The sequence below is a fragment of the Aedes albopictus genome, chromosome 3 (assembly GCF_035046485.1).
Source record: "Aedes albopictus strain Foshan chromosome 3, AalbF5, whole genome shotgun sequence".
In the NCBI taxonomy this organism is placed as follows: domain Eukaryota; kingdom Metazoa; phylum Arthropoda; class Insecta; order Diptera; family Culicidae; genus Aedes; species Aedes albopictus.
This window is the reverse complement of record NC_085138.1, coordinates 238,136,931-238,151,957: the sequence shown is the minus strand read 5'-3', so window position 1 is coordinate 238,151,957 and position 15,027 is coordinate 238,136,931. Positions and strand designations below refer to the sequence as shown.

Genomic DNA, 15,027 nt, shown 5'->3' with positions numbered 1-15,027 from the left:
TAATTACTACACACTTTGCTCAAGTTGACGACATCGTCTAGTCCATCGTGAGTATTAGTCCTAGTGGGGGGAAAGTTGGGGAAGGGTCCAGGCTTTGCTATCAGCTGTCCTGCAGCTCCACTTGGTCACTCTTAAAAAAAAAAATGAAATTTGTATGGGAGCGATTTGTCGAATCACCCCTCGTCGCGTTTTGTACTGAGCGGAGCTGTCAAGCAGTTGCCCAGCTGTCAAAAGGTGATTTCAAAAAATCTCTTTGAAATTAATTTCAGGTACCAAAATAAAGTTCTAAAAATATGAAAAAAATCATAGCGGCTCAGAAAAAGGTGCTCTTTCGTTTAAAAATAAAAAATCATTGATTTTTTCTTAATTTCAAAACCCAATTCTGGCGCTTGATTTGAATAGGTTGAATCTACATAGGAAACAACAGCAAACTTAGGACCTATTCAAATCGAACGTCTGAATTGTGACTTCTATGCTGTTCAGTGCTAGGAACACGAAACCCTACATCATCTTTGATAGTTGGAGAGCATATTATTAACGAGCCCATATTATAAGAACCACAGCTGTAAAGGGAATCCAGGTACAATTTCCGGTCGATCCAGAAACTTTTGGTAATGAAAATTTCCTTGATTTCCTTAGGGATAAAGTACCATCGTGCCTGCCACACAATAGACAAATGCAAATTGTCAGGGGAAGCTCTCAGTTAAAAACTGTGGAAGTGCCCATCGAACACTAAGCTGTGACGCAGGCTTTCTCTCAGGTGTATCATTGAGTCGAATCGAAACAAAGCGTGAAACATATGGGGATGTTAATCAACGACAGGCTCAACTTCAACAGTCCTCTATAGGTAGTCTTTTATCCCTACTATTATGACATGAACTAGGACAGAGGGTCAGAGTCGATTTCTATGGAGAATCAAATATGTTGTGTCGGCTGTTTCCGTTTTCTCTTTCCATCAGCTAGCTAATGTATAAGTACAACCCTTTTCAGCTTTTAAATGTACAAAAAACTTTTTCCTTAATTTATAAACCTGTTATTCTCTCAGCCATGGGTGGGCCACTACTATGGGCATGATTCGTACGCCGGACATGAAGGTCATCTGTCCGACGGCACCGACGATTCCAGTGACCTTGAACGCTGGGTTCCGTATGCCGTCGTGGTTCGATTTGAAGACGCTGGACATCGGAGGACCCGAGGACGAGGAAGGCATCAAAAACGCAACAAAGAATGTGCACGAGCTCATTCGAAGCGAGATTCAGGTTGGTTTACATAAAGTGTCTAAGTTTGCTTAGAAAGTTTAGCTCATGTATTGCCGGACGTTTTACAGGGAGGAATTTCTGCTAACCGCATAATGCTGGGAGGTTTCTCGCAAGGCGGTGCTCTGGCTCTGTACGCGGCACTGACCTTTACGGAGCCATTGGCTGGGGTTATGGCTTTATCCTGTTGGTTACCGATGCATAAGAATTTCCCAGGTGCGCTCAAATGCCCTAATACAGTGCCGGTGAGTATTTTTTTTTGTGAAGTAGCACGTGATCATTATGTTTGACACCTTTATATCTCTTTTTTAAGATTCTGCAATGCCACGGAGATTGTGATCCAGTGGTGCCATACAAGTTTGGTCAATTGTCGTCGAGTGTATTGAAGACATTCATGAAGAGCTCGCAATTCCAATCGTATAGGGGTCTGTCACATTCGTCAAATGAGGCCGAGTTAGAGGACATGAAGGTTCGTACAATAATTATGATATACTTTTGATGATATATTTTTTTACTCAGCGGATAGTTCACCCAAAACCCTCACGCATTTATGCACACCGTCCATCATGGCTTTGATCAGTCTGGTCAGTAGGCCGTCCCTTATTTTGCAAAAAATCGAAATGTTATAAGTTCGATGTTGTAAAATGATCGATTTAGCTAAGAAAAGATTGTGTCAAAATTTGAGGTCCGTATCTCAAGGCTAAGTGGCATCAACATGCCACAACAACAACATCAAAAAATGCTGATCTTTCGGTCGTTTTTTGTCAATAACTCAAAAACGACTAGAGATACCGTCAGTGTACCAGTAGCCGCTCATGACCCAATAGCCGCTCACTGATGCAAAAAATAAGTTTTCCCGCATAAAAACACACTTTTCGGCGCTGATTATCTTGGACAATATAAATTAGATGAGAACAAAGTCATTTTATGCAATATTTACCGAAACACATACATTTTAAAAACAAAACAATGAAATTATTTGAGCGGCTATTGGGCCCAAGAAAGTTGTGGGTAATTTCATATGATCCAATAACCGCTCACGCAAGAAAATCGTAAAATCGTAAAATCTGCCGATTTTAGTACACACTATTATAATCTTCTACTGAACAGGAAAAACTAATGGTAAAAACATAAAGTTGCACAAATAATGCACTTTTCCGAAAAAGTCTATTTAAAAGGTGGCATAAATTTGTTCGTGAGCGGAATTAGGACCACTTTGGTCTCACACAAATTGTAATCAAATCATACTTTTATGAAAATTTCTACAATAGTCCTGATTTGTATCTGACTGTACTTAGATTGAACTAACATAAAATGCAAAAACATTTGCTGTCATTCAAAAGAATCTTGATGATGTTTTTCTGCGAAACTGGCCTTAGATGAGCGGAATCTGGTACCCTGATGATATTGCTTTTTTCACTGAAAATTTTCCTTGCTTCGCTGAGCAACATGACGTTTCCTTCCAGCGAAGGCTTAGGCACCCTACACACTACTCAAACGGTTTGACCAACATTGACTCCGCCCCCAGGTTGGTGGTTGAGTTGGTGCTGTGTTTGACCGTGTGTGATGCTGCTTGACGAACCGATTTGGCAGTTCGTCAAACCGATTTGACGGTTGACGGTTTGGTCGGCAAAAATCAAACCAGTTTGATTTTACTCAAACCAACGGTGGGCGTAGCCAATGTTTGACGAACCAATCGTACCGTGTGTAGTGTTGTTGCACAAACACAGTGCGATTTCAAATGGGGGATGATGTTGGTGCAACCAAAGTGACATGTTGGTGCAACACGATTTGGCAGTTCGTCATACCGTTGCAGAAACATTCGCTGGTTCGACCAACCAGGGGGCGGTGGCAATGTTGGTCAAACGGTTTGAGTAGTGTGCGATACAGGAAATCGAAGAATTTTACACTTACACAGCAGAAAATCTGTCAACAATATGCATCTGTCAATACACATGCATTTTCAACGAAAAGCTCTATTTGCGTGACAACAATCCACTCCCATGACTAACGGGCGACCGCCGTCAAATATCAAGATTGCCAACTGCCCGGCGACTGCTGTCAGCTCTCTTTGTCGCCGAATCTGGCGCTGGGTCTTCGGCGCGGAAACCCAAAGGTGGGAATAAAATTTTGGGGTTTGATGGTAGATGGTATGACCGAAAACTTCTAAACGTTCGCATCATGGTTCCTGCACAAGACACCTCCTGCAGTGCTACGATGCCGAATCCGCGGTCCTTCAGTAGATCGGCTAGTATGCGGGTGCTCCCAATGAAGTTAAGAGATCGGCAGTTCCACGTACCAAGTTTCCATTCACAAGTCCTTTTTAAGCAGGAACTAATGAAGATCTGCTTGTTGGACACTCCTTTGCAGCTTTGATGTATCCTCAGTGTACCAGTAGCCGGTCGTGTTCCAATAGCCGCTCCCGAGCGTAGATAACAGGGTTCTCTGCAAAAATTCAATATTTTTTCTACGGATATACGTGCCCAATGATATCGAATTGAAGGCAATCGTGCATGTGTATTTGAGTGGGTCATCCGTTATATGGAAATATGGAAAATTTGATAGCATCCCATCGGATCAAAGTTTTTATGATTCAGAAAGTTTTTTCAATTTCAGGACCCTAATAACTGTGCAAAATTTAGACACGATCGGTTATGTCTACTTTTTGCGCATCACGTTTGAAGTTTGTATGGGATTTTACATAGGAAAACATTTCTCTCAAGAGAAATGTTTTTTTTTTAAACTCGATTTTTTTTTAAACCATGTAACCAATAATGTGGGAACATAGCCTAGTGTGTCCAGAAAAACTTTGTCGAAGACCACGAAGTGATCTGACGCTTACGAAAAAAGTTACAGCGTTTACATCGCTTGACAAAACAACATGATTTTGTTGCTATTGTTATTCCTTTAGATGTTAAAACTTAAGCACATGCATGTTTTTACGGCGAAAAGTGGGGTTCTAGGGGGGTTTTCTTCGAAGCAGATCGCAAACTCCGATGTGCGGGTGCGAAACAGCTAAAAGCTACAATTCATTTACATTTGAGGGACCCAGAATCAAAGGGGTGAAGTGACCATTTTGCATTGGCGTAGCTAGAGGGGGGGGGGGGGGGCCTGGGAGCCAGGCCCCATCCAGAATCCACCAGACACCCCCCAGAAATTTTCCATGACTATATATGAAATTAAGGAGAAAAATCTGAAAACCGCTATCTTAATGACAAACTTAGATCTAAAATAAACAGGGTCTGTCCATAAACTACGTAGACTCTTAGGGGGGGGGGGGGGAGGGGGGGTGGGTCTGGCCAAAGTCTACGCTCCATACAAATTTCGAAAATTTTGTATGAACAAAAGTCTACGAGGGGGGAGGGGGGGTCTGAGATGGCCGGAAAAAAGTCTACGTAGTTTATGGACAGCGCCACATTTATTTGGAACTAGCAGTCCTGGCAAACGTCGTCCTGCCTGCCTACTCTGTTTTTTGACATCCAGTTCCATGAAGAAATACCCCTCAAAATGGAATTTCAGATTTTCCCATTTTTCTTGCCTTGTCGGTCACTTTTTCTAATTATTTTTTTCGTACGAACACGTCGCAGGCCTGGCGGAATGCAACAGTGAAAGAATCATGTCGATCTGTTGACCCGCTCCCGAGCCTATTCGTGACATACAAACACCATTCCATTTTTATTTATATGGATGGATAATATGTGTTTAATTGATAGTTATTGTAGAGTATTCTCAACTTGTCACACTTTACAAGATTGTCTAAAATTGTATATTTGATTTGCTCTGTTAGTTTTGTTTTGAAATATGTATAATATAATATAATATTATATAAGTAGCAATCTGCCCATAACTGCATAACAGTCACATTCGACAAAAGTAGGCATTGGAGAAAATGGAGATTAAAGTTTGCAACATGCGTTAGTATGGAGATGAAACGAAATTTCAAAAATTTGCTAATAATTTAAAATTCATCCTTTTACAATGAAATTTTCTACAGCTTTTCTTGTATGCTGGATGAATAGTTAAAATAAATATCAGGTCAAAATATGATTGATGGTACGCTATGAACCAGTGTGTATTTCCAGTGTGACTGTTATGCGGTTACATTAATGAATATTAGCTAATGAGACAAAACGACTTGGTATTTGTTTCACATTTTGCAGAACAAACTTATAAAGTTCATTTGGTTGGATGAAAGTACTGATGATTAGGAGATGATCCCCGGTATTAACTCAATATTGGCAAAAACTGCAAATGTTACAATTATGCAGTTATGGGCAGCAATGCTCTGCACAACTTCCATTTTAAATCGCCGAGAAATGAAATCTTTATGATAGTTTTCAAAGGAATCCTTCGATGGGTATCCCAAAGAGCCTCTGAATTTTCTATGTAAAATATTGTTAAGTTCTTCCTTGTGGAATTCAAGTTATGTTGAGGAATGTTAGGGATTTTTCTTTACTCGTGCATATTTTCTTCTGTAGAGCTTATAATGTTGTTGTTGCTAATACCTGCAAAACTATCGCAACAAATCATAGCTGAACTTGTTTGGAAATAACGAACTCTTTTAAGGCTCTGTCTCAATTGAGATATTAAAAATAATTTTATTCAAATTTGACAGTTCAAAAATTATTTCAAAGCTCGAAAATCATTGTGCTGTCAAATTTAATTTTTTTTCTGGCCCAATTTAAACACGTCAATATTGATCGATGTTGACAATGTTGCCTTACCAAAAATGATACCGCTCAGAAATGAAAACTTGTCGGAAAATTTAAAAACAAAATATTATTTTGCCTTGAAATTGTTTCGATGCTTTCCTCATTTATTCCTCCAAGCTGCCTCTCACTAGAAATTCTCACTGGTGGTTCTTCCGTAGCACAATTTCTCCAGCATGTGACTCTTTAGGGAGATTCCTCGAGAAACTTCCGGAAGAATATAGAAGAAATTTGTGAGGAATTCCTGACAAAAATGTGAGGAATTGTTCCAGGGTGTCTTGAAAATTCTGAGGGAACTTCCGGAGGAGTTCCTAACAATACCCTAGAGAAGTTCATAAAAAAACTTCCAGAGAAATTCAGAAACTCCTGGAGCAATTGCGGGAAGAATTTCCGTAAGTACTTCAAATGAGAAATTCCTTGAGGAATTGTTCCATTTGTTTCTAATCCCTGGAGGAACTTTAGGAGGGATTCCTGGACGAAATATTGGAGAAGTTTTAGGATAAATATTTATAAGAGGTGCACAGAAAAAAATCCTTTGTTGCCTTGTTTGTTGCACTTCCTTATGTTGACTTCACATACACAAAAAGGGAATCAAGAGGTAGCGTGAATACGTTCGATCGTTTACGATTACTTCACTTCCTATCTATACATATCAATATAAATCTATATATATAAAAATGAGTTTGAAGTTCCTTTGAGGCAACAAAACCTACGAACGGCTGAACCGATCAGAATGACCCTTGCATGGTTTGATCCGTACTCTTGATGGCTGTGTTTATATGTACAAAAAGTTATCAAAATTATCAAGAAAAATATGAAAATAGTGAAGTTAATGTTTTTCAATGAGCTGGGAAGAAATTCACCATGATCGAAATAAAACTAATCAAGAGGGCGGTCAACAGTTGTAAAAGTTTGCCGAGGCAGCTTAAATATAAAAATATGTTTGTATCCCCTTTGAGGGAAAACAGTTTAAATACTGATTTTTTTATGAGCAGGGAAGAAAATCAACACGATCGAAATATTTATCTAATGCCGACTTCTTGAACAATATTCAACGAAAAACATTTCGCTATCCGTCGTAAATCAAGCTACGGACTTCAGCAAGATAAAGTACAATTAAGCAAAATTTCATCCATACCAAATCCATACACATATTTCTATCATAAAAATGATTACATTATATTTATTACGGACGCATAGACGGGCCCACCTCAAAATCGAAGCAAGAGAGAAACAGAGAGAAAAGCGCAAACCGATATGTAAACAAACACCAGTGGACAAGCGTGCGCATGCGCGAGCCGGTGAGGACGAAAATTATCGTTCTGTCAAACATAAGTCTGCTCTGGAGCAGAATTATTTTTGACAGTTCGGAAATCAAGGAAAAATAATTTTCGAACTGTCAAATTTAATTAAAATTATTTTTAATATCCCAATTGAGACAGACCCTAAGAACTAACCCAGAATTTTCTTTATGATTTCCTTCAAAATTGTCTCCAGTAGAACACAATGGAAACCCTTCCGAAGACTTTTTGAAAATGTCTACATAATGTCTTTTATGACTAACTAGAGTTCTTTCAGTAATTTATCATCCAATTTGTCTAAGCGTGTTAGAAATCTTGAAATAGCCTGGATCTCTATTCTTCTAAAAATAAACCTTCAGTTGTATTCTATTACTGTATTGAGTACGTCCCTGTCGGAATTTCTTTAGGAATAGTTTTTAATACTCCTGTACTGCATATACTCATCTAAGACCATAATCTTATACAAATCTCAATTGACGTATTCCCGGAAGGATCCTTGGAAGAGTTTTTAAAGGTAGTCTCGTAAAAGCCTTGTAACTATAACTGGGTTTCCTCCTCGATGTGTCTTTGTAAGAATTTCTGAAGAAAATCCCTGGAGAAACTCTTGAAGAGTAGGAGTATTTTCTGAGAATGATGGAATTCTTGGAAAATTTCTGGCATTCACTTGAAGGAATTCCTGGACAAATAACTGAAATAAATTAAAAAATAATGCCTGGAGAAATTTAAAAAGCGATTTCTAGAGGAATTTCGAGAGGAAATCCTGAAGGAATTCCCAAAGAGTCTTCTCTGGGAGAATTCCTGAAAACATTCCTGGAGAAATGTCTGATATCCTAGCATGGTATGTTTGAAAAAGATACAGAAGGGTGGGGCTAATTAAAAAAAAATATTTTCGGGATATGATTTCCCAAGTGATACGTGATGTACTGGTCGAAATAAGTGAGCTGTGCAAAAATGAGCGATTTCGGTTGATATTTAGGGGTAGCACAAAGGGTTTAACTGAATTTTTTGCTAGAACAAACCTTAAAAAAAACATTTTAAGTTCAACTTTCCATCATAAGATTTCTAGACTAAATCGGTGATTCTAGAGCCCAGTTGGACAAAATTTGACCTCATAATTGCGATATCTTTTCTGATTTCCGAGATATTTCAAAAAATGTCATATTTTAGTATTTTTTGAGTTGGACACCAGGAGCTGCAGGCGGTATTCTTGGAGGAATTCGTGGATGATCTCCTGAATTTGTGATTCCTGAGCCTGTGGACGAACTCCTTTAAGATTTCTCGGAGATAATGATGGAAGAATTCCTGGAAGACTTCTTGAAAAATTTCCAGACTCCTGTATCCCTTTAAAATTATCTTAAAGTATCCCAATTCAAATCGCTGGAGGAATTCCTGTAGAAGTCCTTCAAGTAAATAAAAAAAATCTCCAGGGAATTCTGGAAAAAATCTTAGATGAATCCCTGGAAAAGATGATGAACGGATTTCTGAAATTTCTGACCGAGCCCCTGAATATTTTTTTGAAAAGATCCAGCGAGGAATTTCTGAAGGAATCACTACAAGAATTCCTGGAGCAATCCCTGAAAAAACTCCTGGAGCAATATCTGAAGCAATTCCTGAAGAAATCGCTAGTGGAATTTTTGCAGGTATACCTGGAGTAAACCCAGTAGGAATCCCTCGAAAAATTTCTAAATGTATACCTAGAGGACTCCCTGGACCAATTCCTGGAGAAATCCTTAACGCAGATATGGGAGGAACCTTTGGAGAAATTTCTGGAGAAATCACTTGAAGAATCATGGGAGAATTTTCTAGACAAATTTCTGAAGGAATCCTTAGAGAAAGTTTTGGACGAATTCCTGGAGGAATTTCTAGAGAAGTTATTGGAGAAGGTATTCTTGCAGGAATACCTGGTGGAAACCCTGGAGGAATTCCAGGAGAAGATCCTGGAGGACTTTCTGCAGAAATTCCTGGATGAATTCCTGCTGCAAACACTGGGAGAAATCTTGAAGGGATTCTTAAATAAATTTCTGGAGGATTCCCTAGAGGAATTCTGGGAGGAATCCCTAGAGAAATTCCAGGAGGAATCCTTAGAAAAAATTCTGCAGAAATTCTTGGAAGAATCCCTGCGAAATTATTGGAAAAAAAATCCCTGGAGGATTCCATGAAGCAATTTCTAGAGAAACGCCTAGAGGAATTCTGGACAAATTCTTGGAGGAATTCCAGGAGGTACTTTCGAGGAACTATCGCTGTAAGAATTCCTGGAGGAATCCCTGAATGAAATTCTGGAGGAATCTCCTTGGGAATCCCAGGAAAAATTTCTGAAGATATTATTAGATAAATTCCTAGAGGAATTCCCAGAGGAATTTCTGGAGGAATTCCAGGAACAATTCTTGGAGGAATATCTGGAAGAATCTCTGAAAGAATCTTTGGAGGAAACACTGAAGAAATTTCTGGTAATTTCCTGGAGGAATTACTGAAGGAATTTCTGGAAGAGTTCTTGGTGAAATTTCTTTGGGAATTCTTTGAACCAATTCCTGGTTCTAAAGTCCTTGGAAAAATCCTTGGAGGAATACCCGGAGAAGAAATTTCTGAATAAATTCCTCAAGGAAACCCTGAATGAATCCCGTAAAAAACTACTGGAGGAATTAATAAAGCAATTATTGAAAACAATTCAAAAAGGAATCTCTGGAGGATTTTCTGCAGAAATTCCTGGAGGAATTTCTGTACGAATTTCCAGAGGAATTTCTGGATCAATTTCTGGAGAAATTCTTGGGGTAATTACTGGAGGCATTCAAGGAATTCATGCAGAAATCCCTGGAGAAATACTTGGGATGATGCCTGTATAAACTCCGGAAGGATTATTTCCTGAAGAAATTTTTGGAGAAATTGCCGTAGTAATTTCTAAAGGAATTCCTGGAAGAATTCCTGAGGTAATTTATGCAGGAATTCCTGAGGTTATTTCTGCAGGAATCCCGGGGCAATTTCTGGTGGAATTCTTAAAGATATTTCTAGAGGAGTCCCAGAATTTAATCCTGAATGAATACCTGGATGAATCCTTATTGGAAAATCTCCTGGAGAAATGCCTGGAGGTATTCCTAAAAGAATTTCTGGAGAAATTCCTAGAGCAATCCCTAGAAGATTTCCTAGAGGAACTCCTGAAGGAATACCTGGAGGAACTCCTGAAGGAATACCTGGAGACATGCCTGTGAGAATTCCTGGATGAATCTCTAGAGGAATTCCTTGAGAAATCTTCAGAGAAACTCCTGGAGGAATCCCTAAAGAAATTTCTGGAGTATTTTCTTGAAGAATCGAATCCCTGGAGGAATCTTTTAAAGAATTCCTGGTGGAGTTCCTTGAGGAATCCCTCATGGAATCTCTGGAGGAATTCCTTGAGGTATCTCTAGAGAAATACCTGGAGGAATCTCAGTAGGAATTGCTAGAGGAATACTTGAATCTCCAGAGGAACTCATATAGGAATCGCTGCAAAACTTCCATTGCGAATTCCCAGAGAAATTTCTGGAAGAATAGCTAAAGGAATCATCGGAGGAATTCCTGGAGGAATTTCTGGAAGAATCTTTAGAGGAATCCTTGAAAGAATTTTCCTGGCGGAGTTCCTGGTGAAATTTCTGGAGGAATCACTTGAACCAATTCCTGGAGAAATCCTTGGAGCAATCCCTGGAGGAGAAATTTCTGGATTAATTCTTCGAGGAAACCCTGAAAAAATTCTTGAGGTAATTCCTGGAGGTATTCTTGGTGACATTCCTGGAAGTCCCTGGGGAAATGCCTGGATGAAATCCTGGAGGAATTCATTGGATAAATTTAGAGGGGAGTTTCTGAATGAGTCCTTGAAGGAAGTCATAGAGGAATCTCAGGAGGAATTCCTGAAGGAGTTCATGGAATAATGCGTGTGAAAACTCCGAGAGGATGATTACCTGGAGGAGTCTCAGAGTTAAATTCCGAATGATTACCTGGATGAATCTCTGGAAGAATCCCTGGAGGAATGCCTGGCGGTATTCCTGAAAGAATTCATGCAAGAATTCCTAGAGCAATCCCTAGAGAAACTCCTGAAGGAATGCCTAGAGGGACACCTGAAGGAATTTCTGGAGACATGCCTGTGAGACACCCTGGAGGAGTCTTGAAAGAAATTCATTGAGAAATCTTCTGAGGAACTCCTGAAAGAATCCCTAGATAAATCCCTGGAGCAATTACTAGAGCATTTTTGAGTGTAGAATTAGCATTTAAGTTAAAATACACATAAATAAAAATTAAAAAAAAAATGGAGCATTTTCTTGAAGAATCGCTGGAGAACTTTCAAGTAGAATCCCTGGAGTAATCCCTTAAAGAACTCCTGGAAGAATTCCTCGAGGAATCTCTGGTGGAATTTCTAGAGAAATTGAGGTTTCTCTAGAGAAATACCTGGAGAAATTCCTAGAGGAATCCTTGAGAAATCTTCAGGGGAATTTCTGGAAGAATCCCAGCTTAAATTTCATTAGAAATCCTTGTAGAAATCCCTGGACGATTTTCTTGAAGATTTCCTGAAAAACTTCCAGTGAGAATCCCTAGAGGAATGCTTGGAGAAATCCCTGCACAGTGTTCGAAATCGATGATTTTACGATCAAAATTAAATAACTTTTTTTAGGTTGGTTCTAGAGGTTTGGCGTGTTCTACAAAGTTTTTCTGCATGTTAAAAGGCGTCTTTTGATAAAATGTAATAAATGATTAATCCCCCTAGAAGTGAGATAAAAAAATTATTTTTTCGAAATATTTTTTTAGAGGTTTGACGTCTTCGGCAAAGTTGTAGCCCATAATAAGAGAACAAAAATCGTAGAACATGTCAAAGCTCCATCTCTTACGGTTTTCGAGATAAGGAGCGTTTTGTGCGAAGTACCCCTAAAACTAGTTTTTTTCAGTGTAGTTTCAACAGATTAAATCCTACAGTTTTGTGACCTTCTATAAACTTGTTCAGGACGTCGAGTTACACATTTCTTTCGAAGATGTCAAGTCATTATATCTTAAAACAAAAAAGTTATAGGCAAATTTATCATATTTTAAGGTGTACTTTCACCTTAAGTAACTATTTCCGGCGCAAAATAGCGCAGATGGCTCAGTCAGTAGTTGAAAGATTAGACTTTTTACTATAACTTGGAGGTGGAAACCTTCGTGGGCAATAGTGGGAAAGGTGATTTGAATACATGACAAAAACTAATTATTTTGCCTGTAATACAAGAAAAATAAATAAAAATTAATCATTTAAGTGCCCGCAGTAATTTTTACTGCATTGCGTTATTTCCAGCAATATTTTACAACATTTTTGAGCATGATTTATTGGTTTATTTACTTAAATTAGCGACACTTCACACCAAAGTTGCATTCGTGTCGTTTTTGAGCATTGTTTTTACCAAACAGAATATTTTATTCATGATTTTGAATTCATATTGTTTACTATCAGATGGTCAGACAATTTCTGATAAAGTTACTTTAAAATTACCTGTTTGAAGTTTTTTTTTGGGCAATATTTAAGTTAAGTAGCGCTATAAATAGGAAGAAGGAAATATTAAACAGTTGAAGATGTGCACATAGTAGATTTTTTTGTTATTTGTTCATGTATTTATATTTATATTTGTTGTTTGACTTTTCAACTACGGAATCGGTATCGGAAAATATCAGGAGAAGTTTTGATTCGTCCGATAGCAGATTAACAGCTTTTTCGGTAATCCACGAGTTTGACTTACAACTGGGAAGCAATAAAAATATATCAGATATAAATCAATAAAATACAGGGGGTGCCGAGAAATAACGCGGTAGTTTTTTTTTTAAATTTCAAACATTATTTTTAATCTCTTGACGTTAACCAATTACATGTTACGTCCCATCGTCTGCATCATGAGTTAATTGAAGTACTTTTTATATTTTTAACAGTACTTTTCACAACAATCGGGTTGAAAATAAAATTTTATATCAAATTGATCATTTGATATAAAAGATTATTTTCACCAGGAAATCGTCGAAATATGTATTGAAGAAAGTAAAATTACAACTACCTTAATAAGAACTGCGAAGGTATTTATCAAAACGCATTTGGTATTCTAACCACCGTAGCCATTCAGTTTTATGACTATTGAGTAGGTTGTCATTCGTTTGGGCATAGATATGTTGTCATAAGTTTGAAGAAATTCAATACTTTTATTTAGAACTAGCTTTAGTCACAACTCTCGAGAACAATATTTTGTTCTGATGTTTTAATTTTAAGTGATAAAAACTCACTGGTTTTTGCAAAAACGTTTTAAAATATTGCCGGAAGAAACACAGTGCAGTAAAAATTACTGTGGGCTTATTATTTTTTTTATTTATTTTGCTTGTATTACAGGCAAAATAATAAATTTTTGTCATGTATTTAAACCACCTTTCCCACTATTGCCCACGAGGGTTTCCACCCCCAAGTGATAGTAAAAAGTCTAATCTTTCAACTACCGACTGAGCCATCTGCGCCATTTTGCGCCAGAAATAGTTACTTAAGGTGAAAGTACACCTTAAAATATGATAAATTTGCCTATAACTTTTTTGTTTTAAGATATAATGACTTGACATCTTCGGAAGAAATGTGTAACTCAACGTTCTGAACAAGTTTTGTAGAAGGTCACAAAACTGTAGGATTTTATCTGTTGAAACTACACTGAAAAAACTAGTTTTAGGGGTACTTCGCACAAAACGCTTCATATCTCGAAAACCGTAAGAGATGGAGCTTTGACATGTTCTACGATTTTTGTTCTCTTATTATGGGCTACAACTTTGCCGAAGACGTCAAACCTCTAAAAAAATATTTCGAAAATATAAATTTTTTATCTCACTTCTAGGGGGATTAATCATTTATAACATTTTATCAAAAAACGCCTTTTAACATGCAGAAAAACTTTGTAGAACACGCCAAACCTCTAGAACCAACCTTAAAAAAGTTGTTCAATTTTGATCGTAAAATCATCGATTTCGAACACTGTGCCCTGAAAGAATTCCTGGAGGAATCCCTTGTGGAATCTCTAGAAGAATTCCTAGAGGAATCTCTTGTAGAATTTTCAGAGCAATTCCTAGACGAATCCCTGCAGGAATTTTTAGGTGAACCCCTGAAGAAATTTACAGAGGAATCCTAGAACAATTCCTGGAGGAATTTCTGAGGAAACCCCATGAGGAATCCCGGAAGTAATCCCATGAGGAATTCCTTAGGAAATCACAGGAGAGTTTTCTTAGCGAATTCCTGGAAGAATTTCTATATAAATCCCTGGATAAAAATCCAAAGAAATCCTTGTTTACTGCAGACACTTCTATACGGATTATTGAATGAACAATTGGATGGACTCCTAAAGGTTTTTTTTACAAAATTTTTAAGCAATTCCTTGATTGATTTTTTAATAATCTCTAGTAAAATTTTTTGAAAGAATTTCTGGAAGACATCCCTGCAGAAATACTTCGATTAAGGAGAAACATCAGAGAATACAAATATGGCTACCACAATGGCCGACTTGGTCCCCTACTCACGTTTTCAAGAGCCCCAATCTTGAAAATTCGTAAACTCAATTTGGAAAAGCTGCCTATTTTTGCCAGTGAGCAAAGCCAGGATAAACAAGTGCGGCTTGGTTCGATGCTCCGTTCGTCAGAGTTGTGCCTCTAAAGTTTGCATACAAATTGCAATGGGATCTTTTGATGTTTCACCTTAATTCCAGATGGAATTATTGGATCAATCTCTAATGAAATTCTGGAAGGAATTTGAAGAAA

The 15,027-nt window shown here is 37.9% G+C and overlaps 1 protein-coding gene across 1 annotated transcript in view; it reads left to right on the top strand.

The window, feature by feature from the left end:
- LOC109407707 (acyl-protein thioesterase 2) overlaps positions 1-15,027 on the top strand; it is a 33,689-nt gene that overhangs the window by 16,005 nt on the left and 2,657 nt on the right. The window contains exons 3-5 of the mRNA XM_019680857.3: positions 1,046-1,259; positions 1,328-1,501; positions 1,570-1,725. Coding sequence (XP_019536402.1) covers positions 1,046-1,259; positions 1,328-1,501; positions 1,570-1,725 — 544 coding nt within the window. The remainder of the gene's footprint in view (positions 1-1,045; positions 1,260-1,327; positions 1,502-1,569; positions 1,726-15,027) is intronic.